This window comes from Acanthochromis polyacanthus, chromosome 19, assembly GCF_021347895.1.
Source record: "Acanthochromis polyacanthus isolate Apoly-LR-REF ecotype Palm Island chromosome 19, KAUST_Apoly_ChrSc, whole genome shotgun sequence".
NCBI lineage: Eukaryota > Metazoa > Chordata > Actinopteri > Pomacentridae > Acanthochromis > Acanthochromis polyacanthus.
In genome coordinates, this window is record NC_067131.1 from 24,689,476 (window position 1) to 24,714,496 (window position 25,021).

The 25,021-nt window shown below is 40.2% G+C and overlaps 2 protein-coding genes across 6 annotated transcripts; one reads left to right on the forward strand and one right to left on the reverse strand.

Moving 5' to 3' along the window:
• Positions 1-942: 942 nt before the first annotated feature.
• Positions 943-6,954, reverse strand: LOC127531031 (uncharacterized). Of its 3 annotated transcripts, XM_051939123.1 has the most exons (4): positions 6,876-6,954; positions 6,625-6,720; positions 5,558-5,833; positions 943-3,708 (listed from the first exon to the last, which is right to left on the reverse strand). In XM_051939123.1, exons 3-4 carry the CDS (start codon positions 5,781-5,783, stop codon positions 2,714-2,716), a joined length of 1,221 nt encoding a protein of 406 aa, XP_051795083.1. In that variant the 5' UTR covers positions 5,784-5,833; positions 6,625-6,720; positions 6,876-6,954; the 3' UTR covers positions 943-2,713. The 3 variants fall into 3 exon arrangements, with proteins under 3 accessions (XP_051795083.1, XP_051795082.1, XP_051795084.1); XM_051939122.1 differs by having other exon boundaries at positions 6,625-6,939; XM_051939124.1 differs by having other exon boundaries at positions 5,571-5,833; positions 6,625-6,936.
• A 44-nt stretch (positions 6,955-6,998) lies between these two features.
• Positions 6,999-19,312, forward strand: pts (6-pyruvoyltetrahydropterin synthase). Of its 3 annotated transcripts, XM_051939130.1 has the most exons (7): positions 6,999-7,348; positions 13,480-13,580; positions 14,994-15,073; positions 15,181-15,203; positions 15,866-15,922; positions 18,103-18,173; positions 18,264-19,312. In XM_051939130.1, exons 1-7 carry the CDS (start codon positions 7,082-7,084, stop codon positions 18,385-18,387), a joined length of 723 nt encoding a protein of 240 aa, XP_051795090.1. In that variant the 5' UTR covers positions 6,999-7,081; the 3' UTR covers positions 18,388-19,312. The 3 variants fall into 3 exon arrangements, with proteins under 3 accessions (XP_051795090.1, XP_051795091.1, XP_022052457.2); XM_051939131.1 differs by lacking the exon at positions 13,480-13,580 and having other exon boundaries at positions 7,030-7,348; XM_022196765.2 differs by lacking the exon at positions 6,999-7,348 and having other exon boundaries at positions 13,414-13,580.
• The last annotated feature ends 5,709 nt before the right edge of the window (positions 19,313-25,021 follow it).

Sequence of the window (25,021 nt, forward strand, 5' to 3'; positions counted from 1 at the left end):
GCCGAAAAAATGAAGCCCGGATTTTGCTACTTCCTGGTCTCCATTTTGAATTTTTGGAGCCAGTGATGTAAAAGCGTCATCAAACAGGTTGGACTGGAGAGCAACTCGGGGCAGGACCAGTTAATGGGACTGTCAATCAAGTACAGCCACGCCCCTTGGCTCCGCCAACTTTAACGATTTATTTAAAATTCAGTATTGATTTATTTTAAGATCGGCCACCTGATCTCTCATTTTGACCATGAAAACTAACGGGAAAAAAATCCTGAGCTGTAGAAAATCAGTCTATCAAATTTTATTTTTCCAAAAATGAATTGGGGTCTATTGAGCAAAAACTTTTCGGAGCAAACCCTAGCGGACAGCGTGATATTGCAAGTTTTTGACACGTCTGGGTGGGCTTCAATTTTGGAACCAGATGCTATGTCCATCTTTATATACAGTCTAGTGAACTCTCAAAATGGCTGCTGAACTCTAACCTTTTGATTGACACCTCATTTCAACCAATCAAGTAACTTTGGTCGGCCTTCCAGGGCTAAACAGCCAACTGTTGACGAAGCTTATCAATTTATTAATAGTTCCTTGGAATGTCATTGATTACATAAAATATTCTTTCGATATTTCAAGATATTAATACAAAATAAGTAAACAGAATTATCATTCCTGTAATAATATCCAAAATATTCTAATTTTCCAATTTTGTTAATTATGAAAGTACAATAGGTATAGATTATTGAAAATAGACTTAGATACATTTAAGTGTACTTTTGATATATACTTGGGGAAAATTATCAATTTTGAACCAATTTAATTTATTAAAATTTAAAATACAAATTGATTATTGATTGCTTGAAATACTCTTTAAAGCTTTAAAATTATTTGTACAAAATATGTAAAACAACATTTTAAATACCTGGGGAAAAATATCAATTTCTGAAACAATGAAACATTTGTTGAACATTTTATTAACATTTGTAGAAAATAGACAAAATTTGTATTGGATAAAACAAGTTCACAAAGATGTATGTTAATATTAGACTTTTTTGCAGACTTGGAGAAGTGTGCAGTCATGTCGCAGCCCTCCTGTTCAAGGTTGATGCGGCTGTCCGAGCAGGTCTGACATCAAAGGCCTGTACAAGTGATGCCTGCAAGTGGAATGCTGCTTACACGAAGGAGGTATGTGGTATTGTAATTCAATTATATAATTTTTCCCCAGTTAAATATAGTGACTTTTTGATAATTCTCTGACACTTGCCAGGGTATCTTAATGTCTCAAGATTCAAAATTTTTGTAATGTTGGTTGTTAACATTCTTGCTGTTTCTTGAAAAGAACTCTGTATTAGTTAAATTCACAATTTTCATCAAGTGAAAGTTACTATCCATTATGCCTACTCTATTCTGTAAATGTTACATTAATATCCGATCTAAATATTCACGATAATTTATAGATTCCGAATTACTAAAAATCATTGACTTCACACCAATTATATTTTAGCTCCAACAGATTCCGATGTGCGAGTTTGACTTCAGCAGCGGCCAGAAGAAGACAAACTCCATCGAGAAGACATCTGCCACCAGAACAGCACCACTACCTGACCTAGACCGCCTGAAGGCTCTGTATGCAGTCTGTCCTGATGCCGTCTTCTTCAAGACTTTACCGCCCCTGGATGAGGAGGCAACGGATACTGCAGAGGAAGACGTAGACACAAGCTCATTCCCACCTCCTCTTACCAGCCTTGTGATTGAGGACGACATTGATGAGGAGGACATTAAGGAACTATGTGACCGGCAGTGGCGTTCTGTAGAGCCTAAATATGACTCAGAAAGAATAAACAATTTGGAATGTGTCACAAGGAATCAGGCAATCAGCCCTTTGTAGTATGAACACAGAAAAGGCAGAATAACTGGAACCAAGGCTCACGACATTTATGTCATGAAGGACAAAACTGACCCAAAAAACAATGTAAAGAAAGTGATGGACTATAAACAGTACAATATTTCGAACAAAGCTGCAGTCGCATGGGGTGCGGACAAGAGCCCGAAAACAGTATATTGCACATCAGTCCTCTAAACACGAAGAATTTAAGTGTTCAACTGTAGGACTGAAGATCAGTGAGAAAAGGCCTTACCTCACTGCCTCAAGTGATGCAATTATTTCAAGTGCATGTTGTGGCAGTGGGTGTGTAGAGATAAAGTGCCCCTACAAACATAGAGACAGCGACATCAACACAGCTTGCCAGGACAAAGCCTTCTGTCTTGACAAGGACCTGAAGCTGAAGAGAGGACACAGGTATTTTACCCAGGTCCAGATGGAGGTATATGTGCACGGTGTAGCTTTCTGTGATTTTGTAATCTTTACAAAGACAGACATGGCCATCATCCGCATTGACAGAGATGAGACATTTATTGAAGAGGTCCTGGGAAAGTGTGAGTCATTTTTCTTCACACACATCCTACCAGAATTAGTGACTTGGAAAATAGAGAACGAGAAACCCACTGACAGTGAGGTGTGTGACAGTGTTGTGTCGACACAAGTGTGGTGCCTGTGTCAGCAGGAAGAACATGGACGCATGATCATGTGTGAGGGGGCCAACTGTTCCTACACTTGGTTCCACTATGAATGTGTCAACATCAGGAAAAAGCCAAGAGGATCCTGGTTCTGTCCCAGTTGTGTGATGGGCTGATGAATTTGTCTTCATGCGAGTTCTTTAGTGTCGCTTCAGGCAATAAGTGGTTTATGGAGGTTTGAAATGCCACTGCAAATTGTCATAATGTTGTCAAATTGAGGCACAAGATTCATTCTCATGGTAGTGCTTAGTACTCTGAAGTTCTTCACACGTTCAATTGCACGCTGCACATGAACTCGAACAGGGGACAGTCTCCTTCCAATTTCGATTTCTTTTGGGCTTAGTTGGGCCTTTCCTCTTGTAAATGCTGGTATCGCCAGCTGTGCTCCACGTGCCGCCAAGTCATCCGCGATCAGGAAGCTGTGATTCGCCAAGACCAGATCTCCATGTTCCAGTAACTGTAGGAATCCTGACCTTTGTGTGATCACCTTGTCGGAAACCCTCCCACCAAAGCATTTAGACACAAAGGAAATGGATCCACATGGCGCGACTGCTACCAGGACCTTTAGAGTGTTGTGACTCTTATAGTTTGACCATGTCATTTCTCGGGCTGTAAAATTTCCAGGACGTTCGATAAAGATCTCACAACAATCGATGATCACACGACATTTCTTATAAGTGTCTTTCATCACTTTAGGCATGTTCCTGATAGTTTCCTCCTTTGACGACCAATGCACAAGAAAAGCCAACTCACTTGCGATGACAGGAAGAGATTTCGCAATGATGTTAGTCACAGTTTGTCGTGATACATTAAATCGGTAGGCCAAGTCCTGATGAACTAGATTGAGGCGAAGTTTCATGAGGACCAGAAGCAGGATAGAGCCGGGGGACAGGGTCATAGACACTGGTAACATTGCTCTGACGCACCCAAGTAACCATAGGAAACTTCCATAACTTGGCATCCCAGTGAAGAACTGGGTCTTGCTGTCCCTGTTCCCTTCTTCCAAGAACTTGTCTGTAAACTTGCATCCCTGTAGTTTCTGCCTGGCATCCCACAGCTCCTCCTGCAGCTTGCCCATCTCCATCATCAACTGCTGCTTCTCCAGCTGTAGCCTGCTGATTGTCCCCAGACAAGCATCATGTACATCTGAAATGATGACAACTTATTGTTAGCATGCTGTTATGTAAACAAATAGCTCTCTTAAACATCTACAGTTGATCCAAAATGCTGCTGCGAGAGTACTGACAGGAGTTAGCAAAAGAGATCATATTTCCCCTATACTTGCTTCTCTTCACTGGCTTCCTGTTAAATCCAGAATAGAATTTAAAATCCTTCTTCTGACATATAAAGCTCTTAATAACCAATCTCCATCATATCGTAAAGATCTGATAGTACCTTATTATCCTAGTAGAACTCTTCGCTCTCAAGCTGCAGGCTTACTTGTTGTTCCTAGAATTTCTAAAAGTAGAATGGGAGGCAGAGCCTTCAGTTATCAGGCGCCTCTCCTGTGGAACCTGCTCCCAGTTTGGGTTCGGGAGGCAGACACCCTCTCTATTTTTAAGACCAGGCTTAAAACGTTCCTTTTTGACAAATCTTATAGTTGGGGCTGACTGGGTGACCCACAGGGGTTCGGCTTGTGTCTTCATTGCACAGCTGACTCCCTCTTGGACGTCCCTTCGTTCTGCCCCTAGTCATGCTGCTATAGGCCTATAGGCTGCTGGGGGACTTCTCTTGACGCACTGAGCCCTTCTCTATCTACCTTTACATTTAATATGTATACCATTATTGCAGTACATTCACTCTGTTTCCCCCTGTGCTATTTCTCCGAGTGTCCCTGGTCCCAGAGCTGGATGCTTCAGATCTGCGGTTGATGTTCCACCAGCTGGTCCAGTCTCCACCATGTCCACTGTGGGATGCTGCTGCTGACCTTCCTCCAGCCCTCTGCTTCCAACTCCCTTTTTCCACCAGTCAACTCTGCATTGCCTTCACTATACTGTTATGCTAACTTACATACTGTTTGAATTTTACTGCTAGCTATATATGGAGTATGTTTAATGTCAGAGCCGTACATCATAAGAGTAAATTATGAGTCAGTTTTCAATGTTAGCTTATACTTTGTTTGAGTCACATATCTTGTCATACATGGATCCAAATGTGTGTTGTGTTTTCCTTGCTTTCCCACTCCCTCTTTTCCCATCCCTCCCCCTTCCCTCCTCTGTCCTTCTCAACCCGCCCGGCCAGCAGGCAGATGGGTCCCCCCTATATAGAGCCGGGTTCTGCTCGAGGTTTTTTCCCTGTTAAAAGGGTGTTTTCCTTGCCACTGTCGCCATTTGGCTTGCTCTGGGGGTCAGGCATATGGGTTCTGTAAAGCGTCTTGAGACGATTTGACTGTAATTGACGCTATATAAATAAAATTGAATTGAATTGAATTGAATTAAACAGTGATTTAAAGCATGCATTTGTAAGTAATTTTGCCCTAATACTGACATGCTTCTTTCTTCAATAATTCTATGTTTGTTTTGATCAAATCTTGTTTTTGAGACTCAGAGATTATTATCGCGATACTATAGTATCGCCACTCTTGTATCAGGATTCGAAATTGTATCACAACTTCAGTAAACAATGATTTGCCATTATAGTTTTATGACTGAAATTTTCATCATTTCTTATTGTATCGCAAGATGTCTGCCAATGCCAGCACTAATAGTGACTGAATGGTATCACTGTAGGACCTAATTCTGAATGACATCCCTTTATTTGACATGCAATTGAATGAAAAATTGGTTCCATAGTCAATAAAATTATCCACTAATACCTATAAAAAATAATGCCTATTTGCACACATGTACTAGTATAAGATTTTATTTTTGCCTCTTTAGGGTAGTCAATACCTGCTAACAGAGGACATTAAAATATGCTCTGATGCTATGATAGAATCTAGTTGCTTACACATACCTAGTAGGTATATAGGATAACATATATTTTGCTTCAATACCTGATATGGGTACCTTCTCATCTTCATCATCGGCATCGTTATCCAAATCTTCGGCTTTTAGATTGTTGGTTGTACTGGTTGACAGCTCAAGGAGAATTGTGGCAGCATCACTGCTGTCTTTCCTGGATTGTGCAACTTTTATCTTCTCTTCTGCTCGCGTCTTTACTCTCTTACATCGCTTGTCCTTTTCTTTGGGGGTCAGCATCGATGAAGGTTTATAGCCCATGTTGATGTGAGGCACAAAGTCAGGATCACTGGGGTCATTACTAGCAGAACCTGGAAATATGAAGTGTGCAAATTAGGAAAGAAACGTATAGTAATGTATACACAAGATATTTACCTATGGATTACGTCTCATCAGAGGTAAGCATTTGTCTTTTAATGATTATTTTTTTACAAATTATTTCAATAATGTAATAAACCAAATATACCAATCCAAATAATCATAAGTAATTTCAATACTAGTAAATACTCACTTTCTTTAAATTATTTCTATATTTGCATCCTAATTATATGTGTACATATATCTTAGGAGTACAAATTTTAAAGCAGTTGCCCAGTAGTCTACCAATAATTCTTTTTCCTGTTTAATTACACATGTTAAAAAAATCCCCCCCTCTTTCTCCAATCCCACATCAATTTTTAAAAAAATATATATATAATTATGAATTAAAAATAATATATCTTCTGTTAATTTTCAGCAAGATGTCTGAGAAACGTCAAGAAGTTGCTGTATTTTTTGTCTGCAGTATGGCTTCTATGTAACAGTAACAGACCCACAGCATTGGTGATCGAAAATAGGACAATTCTAAAAAAAGACGCATACAGAAACAAATATGGTTACAAATATGAGGCTGCTGGCTTAAGGAGATGTTATTGAATATGCTTCATTCGACTTTAGTATACTTTCATCGCCTAAAAAGCGATCGGTAACACATGACAACACTGAACCAAACCCAAAGTGTAGAGATTGCTTCACGCGAAAGATGCGACACTAAATCAATATCTTTTGGTAAATAAGCTCAAAGTTGGACATACTAAACATGCTAAACTGCTGAATAGTTTACCTGAAGAAAAGTGGGAGCCACAAACACGATCTCTGCTGCTTACTGGGGTCCAATTCTTCCTGTTGATGGCCTGAAGCCACCGCCATCTTCTCTCTCCTGAAATGGGTATTCGGTGAAATTTCAAGCCTGATCCCTTCTCAAAACGCTTCGTACAACCAACAACTACACATGATATTACCATTGTGGTAAATACATGTGCAATTTCATTCATGAAAAGCGATAAATTCACGTATTTGCTTCAAACCCGATACCGTTGTCGTTGCAAGCCGTTGTGTTACTGCCGGTGTTCTTGCCAACCGGAAGCCATTTTATACCACGTGACCATAACAAATGACGACACGCCGGTTGTGAGTGAGTTTTTATGTGACGCCCGGTCTGACGTCATCAGTTCGCGCATTCACACACACTAGAAGCACGAGCTGATGCGGAGCGCGGCGCTCACAGACGAAAAACAAGAATGGCTAATGCTCAAAGATCACATTTACCTACGAATATTTCAGCCAGAGACCGGGCAAAACAGTACCCAGATTTACTGCACGAAAGTGGGGGGAAACTTTTTTGCACCCCGTGCAACATCGTGCTGGAGCACCGAAGAAAATCAACCCTGTTGCAGCACTTCTCCACGATGAAGCACAGCAAAAGGTTTGCTGAACACAAAGGACTCAAACAAGTTAGGGTAATGGATGCAGCTTCCAAGACAGTTGCGAGGCAAACGAGAAACGAGGTGAGTAACGATTGAAGCCAACAGCGAACTAATATGAAAACTGAATGAGACGGAGAATGTGTCTCTCTCTCAATTCAATTCAATTCAAAGAAACTTTATTGGCATGACAAACACACGTTCACATTGCCAAAGCGTTACATAAAATAAGCACACAATATAAACAGTTTAACACACTTCACTGGAATGCAAAACAATGCAAGACAGTAGTGCATTACTATAAAATGCTGAAAGTACAAGTGTGCAGTAGGGCTGTAAAGTGTTCTCAGTGTTATTTTTATATACAAATGCAGGACCAGTTTCATGTGCTTGGACACCGCCTCATTCACAGAATGGAGATGGTCTTGGTTCTGGTCCTGGTCCCGGTCTGTCCTCTTGCTCGGGTTCATGGAGGTTTCAGTTTTTCAGTTCTTTTCTTGTCACAGTCGTGTACGAACCTGGCTGCCGTGTTTGCACACTGCTGTACTTCCCCGAGCAAGTATGGCAGTTTGAGCATGTTAGGTAAGCTCTGAAATTCGGGGTGTGTGTGTGTGTGTGAGTGTGAGTGTGTGAGATGAGGGGGAAGTAGGTGTCCGTGAGGTCCTGGTACAGGGGCCAGGCGGTCAGGAAGTGCAGTTCGGTCTCCACCTGACCCTGTGTGCAGTGGGGGCACAGTCTGTCCTCTCGGGGGGTCCAGGTCTGTCTGTGCCGGCCTCTCTCGATGGCCAGGTTGTGCTCAATGAGCCTGTACCTGGTCAAGGATATCTCTCTCTCTCTCTCTCTCTCTCTCTCTCTCTCTCTGTGTGTGTGTGTGTGTGCTTGCTTCTGCTATCTCGGTGGGGACTTTGACCTGACTCCACGCTATCTCAGTGGGGACTCGTGTCACGGTAGGGACCAAAAATGAGGTCCCCACAGGGGGAAACAGTGTTTTCTTGGCCATGTTGTTGTTACTGAAAAAGTAAAAGTGCAAAAAAGTTTCTTTAGGGTTAGGCATTGTTTTGTTCTGGGTTCGGGTAAGGGGTTAGGGGTTAGATATGAATGGGAGTCAATGGTAAGTCCCCACGGGAATAGCAGAACCAGACTTGTGTGTGTGTGTGTGATTGTGTGTGTGTGAGAGAGAGAGAGGGAGTGTGGCACACTGATCTATAATAGATCTATATTAGATTATTATAATAGATTATTATAGATCAGTGGTGTGGCAGCACAAACAGAATAACAGACGGACAGACAAACGTACACCGATTGTCACATAACTCAATTGGTTGTTGTGTCGTTTCTGACCTTTCCTAAAAATTTCATCCAAATCCATGAGTCCATTTTTGAGTACCGGTGCAAACAGACAAACCAACGCCAATCATCTGCTGCATTCCTTGGAGTAATAAGGATAACTCGCTGATGCTTAGCAGCAGCAAAATAGCCCCGTGTAAAGTACTGCCACCGCCATGTTTGACAGTAGGTTTGGTGTTCTTGGGGTTAAAGGCCTCACCTTCTCTCTTCCAAACATATTTCTGGCCAGTGGATCTGGTGCTTTACACATAAATGAAGGCTGGATCTTGTATTCAGCTGGGTGTTCCAGCAAGACAACACAACACATTAACATGGTAAAGTAATTGCAAAATTAGGCTAGAATTCTGGTTTTACACTGGCCTTCCCAAAGTTCTGATGACTTAAACTCCATCAAGAACCTGTGAACCTAGACTAAGAAGCAAGTCTGTGCCAGAAAACCAGCAAATTTAGTTGAACTGTACCCGTTCTGTCAAGAGGAGTTTTCAAAGTTTCAAGCAGAAGCTTGTAGATGGCTACCAAAAGCACCTAGCTGAGGAGAAAATGACCAAAGGACGTTTAGCCAAATCTTAGCACTTCTGTATGTATATTTTTGACCCAGCAGATTTTGTCATATTTTCAGATGATCTTTAATGAATCTCAAATAATTTAAGCACATCTAACTTTTTGTACTTATACTTACAATAACTCATCTTAAATCAGTAAATAATAGTTATCCATGGTTAATTAAAGGCCTTTCTAGCCTACATATAGGTACATATGTAACTGGTGGCTTCTCTTCTCTGTGTTGTGTTAATTCAGACGACATATAGATTTTTTTTTGGAGGCGATCTTCTTTTAATACAGCCCTTTACAGTCAACAAAAAAGATGCACAAAATCGTCTGTCACACAAGACTTGTACTCCTTTTTCTTAGAATATATAAGCAAAAGGGTGCCACGTAAATTGGGAAACATTCAATGCATATACAGCAGATATGCAGTACAACACATACACACGTGGACAAAATTGTTGGTACCCCTCAGTTAAAGAAGGAAAAACCCACAATTCTCACTGAAATCACTTGAAACTCACAAAAGTAACAATAAATAAAAATTTATTGAAAATTAAATAATCAAAATCAGCCATCACTTTTGAATTGTTGATTAACATAATTATTTAAAAAAACAAACTAATGAAATAGGGCTGGACAAAAATGATGGTACCCATAACTTAATATTTTGTTGCACAACCTTTTGAGGCAATCACTGCAATTAAACGATTTCTGTATTTGTCAATGAGCGTTCTGCAGCTGTCAACAGGTATTTTGGCCCACTCCTCATGAGCAAACAGCTCCAGTTGTCTCAGGTTTGATGAGTGTCTTCTCCAAATGGCATGTTTCAGCTCCTTCCACATATGTTCAATGGGATTCAGATCTGGGCTCATAGAAGGCCACTTTAGAATAGTCCAACGCTTTTCTCTCAGCCATTCTTGGGTGTTTTTGGCTGTGTGTTTTGGATCGTTGTCCTGTTGGAAGACCCATGACCTGCGACTGAGCCCAAGCTTTCTGACACTAGGCAGCACATTTCTCTCCAGAATGCCTTGATAGTCTTCAGATTTCATCGTACCTTGCACACTTTCAAGACACCCTGTGCCAGATGCAGCAAAGCAGCCCCAAAACATTACTGAGCCTCCTCCATGTTTCACCGTAGGGACAGTGTTCTTTTCTTCGTATGCTTGGTTTTTGAGTCTATGAACATAGAGTTGATGTGCCTTACCAAAAAGCTCCAGTTTGGTCTCATCTGTCCAAAGGACATTCTCCCAGAAGCTTTGTGGCTTGTCAACATGCATTTTTGCAAATTCCAGTCTGGCTTTTTTATGAGTTTTTTTCAGCAGTGGTGTCCTCCTTGGTCGTCTCCCATGAAGTCCACTTTGGCTCAAACAACGACGAATGGTGCGATCTGACACTGATGTACCTTGGCCTTGGAGTTCACCTTTAATTTCTTTGGAGGTTGCTCTGGGCTCTTTGGATACAATTCCAACGATCCGTCTCTTCAATTTGTCATCAATTTTCCTCTTGCGGCCACGTCCAGGGAGGTTGGCTACTGTCCCGTGGGTCTTGAACTTCTGAATAATATGAGCCACTGTTGTCACAGGAACTTCAAGCTGTTTAGAGATGGTCTTATAGCCTTTACCTTTAAGATGTTTGTCTATCATTTTTTTTCGGATGTCCTGGGACAATTCTCTCCTTCGCTTTCTGTTGTCCATGTTCAGTGTGGTACACACCTTTTCACCAAACAGCAGGGTGACTACTTGTCTCCCTTTAAATAGGCAGACTGACTGATTATGAGTTTGGAAACACCTGTGATGTCAATTAAATGACACACCTGAGTTAATCATGTCACTCTGGTCAAATAGTTTTCAATCTTTTATAGAGGTACCATCATTTTTGTCCAGGCCTGTTTCATTAGTTTGTTTTTTTAAATAATTATGTTAATCAACAATTCAAAAGTAATGGCTGTTTTTGATTATTTAATTTTCAATATTTTTTTATTTATTGTTACTTTTGTGAGTTTCAAGTGATTTCAGTGAGAATTGTGGGTTTTTCCTTCTTTAACTGAGGGGTACCAACAATTTTGTCCACGTGTGTACCTTTACAGTCAATAAAAGACCCACAAAATCTCCCATCACACAAGACTTGTATTCCTACAGAAAATAAATAATGCATACCTATATTAGAATTGGAAAGTGAATTTCTAAATAGATATTACATAAAACACATAAATTACAACAGCACAATCTGGCTTACCTCTCTCTTGAAACACAAAATGAGAGTGGTACGGTGGAAAAACCCATTTATAGCATGCTGTGGAGTAGTTCCACACAACAACTGAGAGGTAGACTAAACTCTTTGTAATTATAGGAATAAACATAATCACAACAAAAGAACAACAAAATAAAATAGATATGGTATATTATATATTACCAATACAATAACACATATACAGGATGTCCCAGAAAATATGACATCATCTTGCAGGCCAATAATTTTGGCAATTCTTGTTGAAATAACCTCAACTTTTCACAAAATGTAAAGAAACAGATCAAGATTTTATATTTAATGTTTTATTTTTGTTCTGTTTTTAGGTTGAGCCATGCCGTTCACTTCCAAAGAGAAGTCATTTTTGCATCTTGGAATATGTTGATGATGGTCTACCAGATCCTTTTGTCCTGCATAAACAGACTTCCTCTTTAAATTTTTGGTACCAAGTCCAAATTTATTTGCCAGTTGGTGAAGCTGTTCCAAATTTTGCATTGAAGACATGCTGCACAGTCTTGGGTGACTGTGTGCGAGCATGTTCCAAGACGCAAAATGACTTCACTTGGGAGTGAACGGCATGGCTCAACCTGAAAATGATGTTGTCAAAATTTTTGGGACACCCTGTATATTTAACCCACAGCCACTGCTGCATTACTGACCCTGTTACAGGTTAAACCAGGGTCAAAACCAGCCCGCACAGATGGTCCATTTTAGCCCACGGGACAACTTTGCAAAGCGTATAAATTACAGAGAAGACATTAGCTGTAAATTTGTAAAACTGTAAATTTTAAATAATTTCTACATGCAGACAAGTTGTTTTGATCATAAAGTAAAATACTAGATTGTTCAGTTCCAGATGCATGTGATTAAATGTTTGTGCCTTTGTAGACACTCTGTGATCTGGCAGTTGCGATGCGTGTGTAAATGATCAACTGAGGCATAATATTGTTGAAAGCAAACTTATTTTTCTTAAGAAATTTCGAGGTGATCTTAATGTTTTTTTAAAATGATAATTCATAAAATGTGATAATTTTCAGAATGTACATTTTTGAACTAAAACAAAGGGGAAAAGTTGAAGTTGTTGTTATTTATAGGCTATTATGCTGTGATTTTTCTGGTGCGGCCCACTGGAGATCAAATTGGGCTTTATGTGGCCCCTAGACTCAAATCAGTTTGGCACCCCTGGGTTCAGCAGTGAAATAATTTTAATCCACAATAATTAAAATAGGGTATTGGTTTTGCTGTTACCAAACCACATTATCTGGAGGGCTTTCCATGTGCATCCCTGACATGTGACTTGTATTTACCCCTTGGTTTGAGCCAATGAGAGGGCAACATGAGTCACGGGGGCCAGAGCTTTGTCAGCAGCTGACTTCTGTGCCTATGGCCTCTTCGCTGATTATTATATCGGGGTAGAGGGTAATGAGATGGCAGATATGGCGGCCTAAAGGGCATTAAGGAGGGATGTTGAATTGACTGTGGGCATCGGGATATCTGAATGTTGCTCCATCATCAGGGAGGTCGTTACAGCTCAGTGGCAGAAGCAGTGGGAGAATTGGGGGGAAAAGGACGGCATTACTTCTCAATACAAAATAGTGGAAAGGCAGACCAGAGGTACCTTGGACAAGAGCGGAAACACTCTGTACTAATGACAAGATTAAGACTTGGACACTGTGGCCTGGCATGTGATTTAGCTAAAATCAGCAAACATAAGGACGGATTATGTGGAGCTGCAGGAAACAGCAAACTGTGAAACATCTGCTTATGGAGTGCAGCCTGTTTGAGGAACAAAGAACACAGTTATATGCCAAGTTGTCACATGAGAGAATGGAATCAATAACAATGAGGAGTCTCCTTAATCCCAGAGAGAACCAGGCAAGGATGGTGAACGCAGTCCTTCACTTTATCAACTCCACAGGATTACATCTTTGGAAGTAGGAATGGTCTAAATTCTGCATTCTCACTCTGACCTGCGAGAGGCAGCAATGTGCCGCAAGGCATTAAGCCTGCAGGAAACTCATAAGAAGAAGAAGACGAAGCAGCTGATTATTCTGGATCTGTCTCCGTCTCAGGTTCTGATCATGGCCGGATCCTCTGAGAGACACGGTTCGGTGGAGCGCATCGGATACATTACGAGAGTCCAGAGTTTCAGCGCCTGTCATCGGCTCCACAGGTACCTTCCCTCCTGCCCCACAGACCGCTGTGTGTGTGATTGGAGGCAGGCTAGTGCAGATTCACAGCACAAATGTGTTCATTTCTGACGCCGAATGAAAGTAACAGTCCCCGGAAGTCGAGGTTTGCATTTGACACTGATCTGCAACTGTTTTCAGAATATACGAGAGAAAAACAGTAAAATTTGCTGGTTTTAGCACAGATGTTGGCGCTGCCAAAGGAGCGATATTCTCCGCTGTTGAGAAGATTTGTCCCTGCTGAGCTCCTGTGTGTTGTAGTTGAATGTAGTGTTGTGACGTTCACGAACAAAGTGGTTCTTTTGAACGGTTAGCTAACATGAACGATGGGAACCGAGTCGCAGCTGGGAACCGGTCTTTTTTTTATCCCCCAGTTACATCGGGAGGAGCGCAGCCCAGCTGCGCGGTACTTATCAGATTCAGATTCAGAATATTTATTGTCATTGTCACAGAACAACGAAATTGCGCTCGGAGCATCCATACAGCAGAGTTGATAAAGTGCAAAAAAAAAAAAAAAACTCACAGTAATATGCAAATAGCATCACGCCACGTTGTGCACGCTGTACACGTGAATGCCCCCTGACTTGCAGAGTACCAGTTCATGCTATGTAAATAAACACCCTTTGCCATACACCATTCAGCTTTTTCATTCGTTGGTAGGTTTCTTCTCCCTGCTGAACAAATTCATGTGGTTTTATGGCGGTTTGCATCTGATGCATTTAAGTAAAACTGTTGGTAATTCTATTAAACAACTTTCTTATGGTATTAATGCAGTTCCTATTGCTGGTACATATCTCAAATGTTTTATCTCCATGGGTGAGTGGTGAAAAGAAAGAATAAATATTTCTGTAACCTGGGCTACTTATTGAAATTTTCATAATTTTAGGGGCACAACATTAGACTTTGTTACCTGATCTAAATAAGAGCAGCTATTTTGAAACACTGTTGCTTTAGTCACAGTTGTTTGTGGATGTCCTTGATATTGTTCTGTTAATAATAATTATATATATATATATATATATATATATATATATATATATATGATAATGATAGGTAAAATAATAGTTCAAGTAAAAGTGGGCCTTTATTGCTAATATGCTAAAATTATGTAGGCTGATTTGTTTTCTGTTATGTAAGAAATTTTAAAGCTTTTAATAACATCTCAGTTTTGCACGAAAGGCACTTACAATCACACTAATATTAGACTGTACTCCCAGTTTATATATTTGGAAGTTTCTGTGTATGTAAAATCTCCCTAAAGGCAGCATGTGTCAATAAACCCTTGGCCCCTTTTTCTTTGTTTGTCTGGAAAACCACTGGTTTAAAAATGCAAGCGAGGACAAAAAATACCACCAGCGCAATGGAATATACTTACTGTTCCCTTGTATCTTTTGTAGTGTTCACTTGACCGACAAGGAGAATAAAGAAGTGTACGGAAAGTGCAACAATCCTAACGGCCATGGACACAACTACAAAGGTTCTTTGTGCTCTTTTATTGAATCCTGTTATGCAACATGATGAGTATAAATACTGCACTGTTTCTGTGGCCTCTTGTTCACTCAATGCTTGCATTTCTCTCCACAGTGGAGGTAACTGTACGTGGAAAGGTGAGTATTTAAGCGGTATTTCTATGAGGATCTCAGATCATCCTAAAGATACTGAATCTAAAAAAAACGTAGTCATATGAGGTGTGACAAACAAGAAACAGCAAATTGGTCTCTTATTGCACAATTCAGAAGAAACGTAGTGATGAATTGCATCATAGTGTTGCCCAGCGGGGAGCAAACAATGTCCTGTAGACGTGTCTGGGAGTGGCACAAGAGGTTTAGAATGGGGTGAAATGACCCAAAACCAGGACATCCTTACACTACAAGAAGTGATACCAGTCATTTAAAGTGGTGCAAAGTCATTGCAGACTGATGATCAGAATGATGGCTGAGCAACTGGGATTGAACAGAGTCAGTCAGAACCAGCTTATCAGATGATTCGGGTCATGGCAAACTCTCTGTCCATTCCCAGGTACTCCCCTGGTTGTGGGCCGTCCTCCGTATCATCCAGTCCCATTCTGAACCTCTTGTGCCACTCATAGACACATTTACAAGACATGGTTTGCTCCTTGTACACATCCCCAAGTTAGTCAAGAACTTGATGACCTGTTTCTGATCAACAAACCAATGTCCCATTTCTTTTTTTTTTGATCATACCTTGTAGATATATTGACTTCTTGTGGTCACACATACAACCCTGTATTCTGGATGTACATTGACAGATTGATCCTGTAACCGGCATGGTCATGAACCTGACAGACCTGAAGAAATGCATTGAGGTAACATTTTTTTTTAACTCCACTGGCTTTCTTTAAATGGGAAATTTTGCTAAATATTTTCCATAAATAAAACAGCAAAGACGCACTACTGCAGCGCTCGATTTAGACGGTCGCCAGGTCGCCATTTGTGACTAAAAACCGATTTTGGCGACCAAAAATGACAAAAAACACGCTGGTTAGGGGCCCAAATATTTTTGATTTGGGCTACTGACCTCCAAATCCAAGCTTTACCCGAAAATCACCGAGCTGAACCGCCTATCATGTTTTCTTCATGGGGGCAGCCATTTTGTATGATGTCATCAACTTCCCACGATTCCTGGCGCTCGGTCAACTTACTAGCCAAGTTGACTGAGCGAAGTCTCAAGCTTGACAAGCTGCCTTCAGGCAAACTCCAGCTCAGGTCTGATTGGCCCTATCTTGGCCAGGACTCCCTTGGAAAAGAGGTTTTTAATCTCAATGGGATCTTTCCTGGTTAAATGAAGGTTAAATAAAAAAAAAAAAAAGGGAACAGGGAGTTGCAATTATGTGAAAATAGAAGCACTTAAAATTGATGGCTGCTGTAGTTGAAAGGTATGTAAATCACACTTTTGCCATATTATAAAAGAGTAAATTTCACATCAAAATATTTATTTCTGTTTCTGTCACACATTAATGTGATTTTGCCTAGTGAGTTGAGAAATAAAAATATTTTTAAAAACACTTGAAATAACAAATTTTTGGCCAATGTAAATAATTGTTGCTTTCTAATTTGTTGTAGTTTTCTTCCAAAAATTAAAATCAGTTTAAAACTTATGCTCAGATTATATTTATTATGAAATTTTGGTCCCATCCTGCTATATTCTCTAATCCAGGTGCAGCGCACATCTTGCATCACTTACTGATCACTCAGTCACCGAGAGTGTGACAAAGTACTATGTTGTCTTTCATAATAATCTGGTTGTTAGTGCATCTCCTGATGGAGCCAGTAAGATCAAGAATTCACCAGTAATTCTTGATCTTACTCCTGTACAGTACTTAGTACAGGCCCAGGTCCTCCTACACTGAGGTTGCCTGGCTAAGGACCATGTGGCTTTTGTGTAGAATGCATTGCAGTGCTGAAAAATAAAATATAATTTCTAAAGAAATAATGGAATGTGCAGAAAAAAAGAGTGCAAGCAATTAGCAGGAAGCAAATACAATAGGCATTTTCCAATTTTGGTCTACTCTTAACAGTAACTTAGAACTATACCCAGCACCAAGCACTGCAATACTACCACTCATCATGCAGCTATGTTAAGTTCCAACAGGCATGCTACAGAGGATGACAGAGGCCCAAGGGCACATAAAATGCACTAAACATCTACATGTGACACACACAGACAAATTATTACACATTCAACGCACAAAGGATGCAAAAAGTAGGATTAATTTTTTTGTCCACTAAAAGTTGATTTTGGCTCCTAAAAATGTCTAAATTAACGTATGTTGGTGGCCCAAAAAATGTCATTTGGGCCACCGGACCTCTCGGCCTTAAATCGAGCGCTGCTACTGTACCTGTGCAGAGAAAGGACTGGTGGACGTGACAAACCGCAATATTTCATGTCAAGGACAAACTCTGATTTCAACAACTTATTTTGCATAGACGTTGGTTTGATGAAGGCTATTTGATGCTGAGTTGCAATATCTGCAGTATGAGTTAGTCCTGAAAACGAGTATGTTGTGATAGGTATTTAGCACTTTTGCTCTCAATTAGTTGGGGGCAATAACTGACATCACTCTGTCAGAGAAAAGCTGATATTTGCTCATATTTTGTGTTCATTCTTCCAATGAAGAGAAATGTTTCGTGGCTTTACTAAACTTCAGCTGTGTGTACAGATTGGGGGAACTACATAATTAGTTTTGTTAATATGAGAGAGCTATTTTGCCACACACGTTGCTATTGAAGCCAGTAATATAATATATTAACAAGTGCAGCTACAAAGAGATGTGACTTGGTTAATAGATTTATTGCCTTTATAAAAGATCCAGGGTTATAAAACGGATGGAAACTGAAGCATTATGTGAACACTTAGAGGCTTCATGTGTGAAAAGAGCCTGTCTCTACTCATGAAACACTTTTCACTACAAATACCTGCTGTACTTCCTGTGACGTACATTAGCTATTGACTAATTCATGAACGGATGAATTGATCTCCCTGCAGGAAGTCATTATGATTCCACTGGACCATAAAAACCTGGATAAAGACGTCCCTTTCTTTGCCAGTGTTGTCAGGTATGCGTCCTTCCAGCTGCTTTCACAGTACTTCCTACAGACGAAATACACATTTGTTTTCACTGAAACGTCTTCCTTCTCCTCTGTTAGTACAACAGAGAATGTGGCCGTTTACATCTGGGACAACATGGCAAAGGTGCTTCCGCCCAACCTGCTTTATGAGATCAAGATATATGAGACGGATAAAAACATCGTCGTATATCGAGGAGAGTAGACATCTGAGTGCTCATGTGGTTGGTGTAGTCGCCCTAAAGTGCTATTAATTTCTCTCTGTTTAACTGCACTGTCTGCTTACGGATGACTGAAGACTCAGTGGATGTTTGTACTTTTCTATACCACAGATTGTCACAAATCCAAATGTTCAATATCCTTGTACAACTTTTATTCTTGTAAAAGTGGATGACCTTTAGACTAGTGATCTTTTTGGTTTATGACTGCTTAATAAAAAGCACGGCGGTCATGGGAACACTGTGAAACATGGTGAATATGCAGATCATTGCTGTGGTCAAGTCACATTATTTAAAACTTGGTTCTGAACAGCGGTTTTAGCCTCTGTGTCCTCTGCTCTCAGTATCAGAACTGTTTACATGAGTGAAGTTTTATTTTCATCAGCCAGACTCCACCAGAAATGGAGACAAGACAGCTGTTGAACAAGCAGAGCACAGCCTTGCACAGCTGTAGACTCCACAGTATGCTAATTTTAACCAAACATTAACTCACTATAAATCTACATTTTTGACTTCACTGTATGTGAAAGTCAGTTGTGGAGGGGGTAATAACCGACATCACTTTGTACCTAGTTGCTTTGTTTTATTTAGTTAGAGGACAAAGGTATAATAAGGGGTTCCGACTGATTTACACCTTCATGGTTGTTGAAGCCATTATTTATGTTTACTATGTTTCTTAATTTTTACTATGGACTGGCCATATATTAAGTTTTGTATTGATCTGTAGGGGGAGCTAGGGTCCTGGGTTTTCAAAGCTCCAGGTAATTAGGCCAGGTGTGTCGGATGGAGAGAAAACAGTTTTTGACCATGGCAGTGTTGGTTTGTTTGTCCGTATTTCAAAGTTAATGGAAATGTTTTACTTAAATGGACAATGGTTAAAGGAATAAACAGATCGATATATCCAAAGAAGAATTGTGTAGAGGACATTTTTGTTGGATTTGTTTGCTCGGAGCACGCGTCCAGAAGTAATATTCCATCCGCTCCACAGCGGCCTTTAAACTTGGTTAAAGGCTGCTACAATGGTTTTCCAGAAGTCTCCACTGAAACAAAGTCATCCCTTCATACATGGTAGGAGCTTATCCCAATGTTACATCTCCATATAACTGATTGTTGACGCCTTGTCCCTATCATGTATCCATCAGAACCATAGAAATACTGACATCTGGTGGGTGTGCAGCTCTCAACTTGTTGCTTTAGACTTTACTGTGTAGCTGTTCTGATACTCTGAATGTATTTATTTGTTTTTTGAAAGTGAAGGATTTATTTTTTTGCTAGGAATTTGACTCAATAATCTGACCTCCATTACTTAGTGGCTGATCTGTATCTTCAGCAGCTGTATTAGCAGATGAATGCCACCTTGTCCAGGAAATTTCTTGATGCACGACCCTCAATCTGTGTCGAGATGGTGTTACTTTTTCGGGATGAAAGTATTTTGGATGCCTCGCCATGAAACAGGAAGTGCTGTCTAAATAGCCTGTACATGCACCAATCTTCCTGAAACTACTCGTGTGATCAGTCTGCCACAATCACATCCATAGGTCAATATACACTCTCAGTAGCAACAAGGATGCGAGGACCCAACCAATGCTGCTTGTAGCTTTAATTCTTCTTATTGCCATTTAGTACATTATAAGGAACTTTTTACTGTTACTGTGTATTGCAGTCTATCATATGTACTGTTTTAAATTTTATTTTGCTGTTTACAAATTTTTAATACTGTGTTATCCAGTCAAATATTTTAAAGCCCTGTTTACTTACCATTCTACGTATTTATTGGTCACTTGTAAAGCACTCTAAATCACATTCAGGGGATCAATGAAATTTGCTTAATAAATATTACTAACGCAAAAAGCAAATGGGTGAGTTTGACCTAGTAAACAGCTTTCATGGGTCCAAAGAGTAAATGCCACACAAGACTTGGATTCTTGTCCATGTGGGATGAGTCTGATGCCACTTCATCTGCTCATGAAAAATAATAAGAAAATCTCCAGAGCGACTAGGATCCTAGAGTAGAAATTCAGTTGTTGGAGATGTTCAGCCTTTAGAGGGCAGCATAATACTTCTGGGAAACTACACGTATGCAGTGATAAGACATCAATAAATGAATGAATAAAGGTTTTCATTTGAGGTTAAGCTAATCAGGTTGTAAAGTTTGACTCTCATGTAGCAGCACTGAAAAAACAATGCTTTTCTCTGTCAGCATCTCCCATATTCTCCAGCTGTTCATATGCATACACATTCCATCTTGCAGAAACACATCCATTTGATTTATGGGGATCATTGTCACTGCAATGTAAAGCTGTTGCAGAACACTTGGTAACCACAGGCAGGTACTCTGTCTTACTGACACAACATAACATATCATGCAATCTGATTCATTACACAGCGTTCAGTCCAGCTCATGTGTGGCTCTGCTGCTGTCTCTGTGGGTTTTGGAAAATTGTAGTGGCAAATCACAAAATAAATACAGTCTGGCATGGAGCTGTGGCATCACTGATAGGCTGGCATAGGCTATGTTTCAGCCTTAGAATATTTTTTAAAAAATCTCTTCATCTTTTTGTTATTTTGCCACATTTCACTTATTCAGTGTGCCAGCATGATGGTCAAAAACAAGAAAATGGCCCTTGAATTTCTAGACAAGAACAGGAAAAGAAATGAGGGGGAAAAACGGAAGAAAAGGAAGAGGAGGTGAAAATGGAAAAACCAAATCAAGTTTGCCTTTGTCTTTTCTCTATACCCATGACAAACTCCTCATACCTACAAACAACCATTTCCAGTCTCATTGTTAAAGCCATTGGTGGTTGTGTGCCGTCTTACTTCTGTGGTGGATGTTTTTTGGATCTTTGTATTGGGAGATGGCCTATGTAGGGCCAGATGTGGATTGTTTGAGAGCCTCCCTAGAACCGAAGCTGCCAGTCATCTCATCTAATGAGTCCTGAGCTGACGTCCTGCACTCCAACCTTTGTTCTCCCTGCCTCCCGACCTGTCTGAATGGGCCACCACCCAGTTCTGTCCACCTTCATCCAACCAGCCACAGCCATCATCGCACCTGGATTGGGCAAATCTTCAACCAAACTCTCAGTCAAGGTGGCTGGGATTTAACATGACCAGTCTGCCCTCATTGCCCTGCTTCTTAAGTTGTTGTGTTTTGTAAGTGTTCTGTGGGTTCCGTAGCACCAGAGAGGTGGCTACTTTGAAAATATAGCTTCTGTTAGCAGCTACTAATTTGTTGAGTTACTCGTGTCCTGTAGCCACTTAGGGAAGGCGATTTACGTAGTCTGGTTGGCAATGTGTGTTTGGAGGTACCACTTTTGATTTATTTAATTCTGTGTACTCGTTACTTTTGTTTGGTGTGCGTGTTGCAATTGTGTTAAAGTTTGGCTAGGGAGTTTAGTTGCTTTATCTTTAGCTAGGGTAATAATTCTGTTAGCCCCTGTTTGGTTTTATTTGGTTCTTTGATTTAGCAACATCCACCAGCCCGGTTTTCCTTTGTTTGACCGCTTTCGTATTACTTCTGTCACTGAGCAATAAATTGCTTTACCAAACCAATAGCATCTGGTTGGTTTTGTTACACCCAGCTGACCCTAGCGGCTAGGTCGTAACACCCATATATTCAGACACGTGTTTTGTTTTTGTTTTTTTACATTATTCCTCAGGTGAAATTTCACAGAAAATAAAAGTCTATCTCAACACTAATACCGTGATATTTAGTTTCAGTCATACAGGTCTTTTTGGAATGGCGTTCTTTTTTAGACACCTTATTTAAAGTCCTTTTTTACAAAGACCAAACTTTGTTTAATTATAACGATAAATATAATAACAATAAAATAAAGTATATATGGTGTAATATATATTACTAATACAATAACACATATATATTTAACCCACAACCACTGCGCACCACTGACCCTGTTACATTTGTGGTGCTTTATTTTGGATGCTTGTTCACTGCACCATAAAATACATCCATCCTCTATACACTGCTTTATCCTCACTAGGGTCGCGGGGGGTGCTGGAGTCTATCCCAGCTAACTCAGGTGAAGGCAGGGGACACCCTGGACAGATCACCAGTCTGTCACAGGGCTACATACACAGACAAACAATCACACTCATATTCACACCTTCGGGCAATTTAGGGAACTCAATTAACCTCAGCATATTTTTGGACTGTGGGAGGAAGCCGGAGTACCCGGAGAAAACCCACGCATGCTCAGGGAGAACATGTAAACTCCATGCAGAAAGATCCCAGGCCCACCCCGGGATTCAAACCAGGGATCTTCTTGCTGCAAGGCAAAAGTGCTAAACACTACACCACTGAGCAGCCCACCATAAAATACATATTTTTGAAAATGAATATAGTTTTTATGTGATTTGAAAATGTTGCTCTTTAAAGTGATCATTCCACTCTGTTTCGCATGAAACGGGGTGGAAAACGTTAGCTAGAAGAAGTGCTAGAAAAAGTTAGCACAGAGGGATTACTGATGTCACACAGTTGCTGTGCCTCACAACTGTTTGTACAGCTGTTCCTGGAAGAGAAATGCATTATTCTCCAATGTAAATCTTCTGAGTCACCAATGAAATCTGTCAGGGAACTGGCTCATCACTCATATTTAGGAAATATTACATGGCTCATATACCATCTTTATTATATGCATATGTTTGTGCATAATGACTCCACATCCACTCGTGTGCATCTACTATGTTTTTGTTTTGTTTTTTTACCGTCAGTCTTGTTTAACACTTGGGTTATGTCTTAAATGTAACTGAGTTTGAAAAAAAACATTTAATGTGATAGTCAATGATTTTTTTTAGTGGTTTGAGAACTGAGACAGAATTAGTGTGAGAGGTTGTTGAAAAATACATATTTGACAAAATGACTGCTTAAACGTAATATTCCAACACAAGATTTTTGGATTTTACATCTGAAAGCAGCAAGTTATGGAGTTCCACAGGGTTCCATCCAAGGACTAATATTGTTTATCATGTATATGCTGCCCTTAGGCAGTATTATTAGGAAACAATACGTACATTTCCATTGTTGTGCAGATGACTCACAGTTATATTTATCTATAAAGCCAAATTAAAGCAATCTGTTTGTCAAACTGCAGACACATCTTATGGATATAAAGACCTGGATGACCTGTAATTGTCTTCTCCTTAAGTTATGTTATTTGGCCCTAAACACCGCAGAAACATACTGTCTAGCCAGATAGATGCTGTAGATGGCATTGCCTTGGCCTCCAGCTTCACTGTTAAAAACCTTTAGTTATTTATGATCAGGATATGCTGTTCAGCATACACACAAAGCAAATCTGTAGAACAGCCTCCTTTCATTTAGAAAGAAGGCTGGGCGGCTGTGGCTCAGGTGGTAGAGCAGGTCATCCAATGATCAAAGGGTCGGCGGTCCGATTCCTGCTCAGTCCTAGTCATGTGCTGTTGTGTCCTTGGGCAAGACATTTTACCCGCCTTGCCTCCAGTGCTGCTCTCACACTGGTGTATGAATGTTGGTGGTGGTCGGAGGGGCCGTAGGCGCGGATTGGCAGCCACACTTTTGTCAGTCTGTTCCAGGGCAGCTGTGGCTATGAATGTAGTTTACCACCATCAGAGTTTGAATGTGTGAGTGAATGAATAATTGATTCATTGTACGCACAGAGCATTCAGTTATCAGTTCCCAGTTTGGGTTCAGAAGGCAGACGCCATCTCTACTTTTAAGATCAAGCTCAACACTTTCTTCTTGATACAACTTGTAGTTAAGGCTGGTGTGAACATTTTTCTCTTACATATTGTTTCTGTTCTTCATCTGCTACCCCTACTTCAAGATGACGTGTTGTGAACTGCTGCTATATATATAACACTGAATTAAATAGAGGAGTTTTGTAAGTGATATTAATTTGTAGAAATATGTGTCATTTTGACATCAATGGCTTTTTTTGTGAATACTTGTAAAAAAAATAAAAATAAATTAAATGAACCACAATTTAATGATGAAAAGCAACAAAAGGCTAAAACTTCAAAGGGTGGCGGATACTTTTATAGATTCCTATGGGTTCTTCTTTTCTTCACTGTTCAGGTCTTTTTGTTGAATTTATAAAGGTCCACATGGGATAGTAACGATTTTTTCATTGTTTTTGCTCCTTTTCTTTTCCCTTTGTCCTGGGAGGGACAAATTCAGCCAGGTGGTTCAGCAAATTGTTACCTTTGGACAGAACCAGACTATCTGCATCCCCAATGTCCAGTCTTTGTACTTAACTAAGCTATCAATAGCTGGATATATTACATTTATCGGACAGACATGAGAGTTGTGTCAATATTCTCATTAAACTCTTGAGTACGAAAGTGAAAAGGTGTGCTTCTAAAAAACTTCACCTGACTTCTTTAACCACACCGTTCCAGATCTGCCTCTGAGCTCAGTAGGTTGTGGATCCTTTTATTGTCTTTCTGAATTTACACCACAACATGTGCAAAATGTCACTAGATGAACAAACATGGTTGATAACAAGGGGCCCCTTCTTCTTCTCTTGTGCCAAAGTTGTAATCTTTATGTCAGGATTCAGCTGCCAACTCAGACCTTTAATTAATCAAATTCCATAAACATGGGTCATGCACAGACAGGCGACTTGT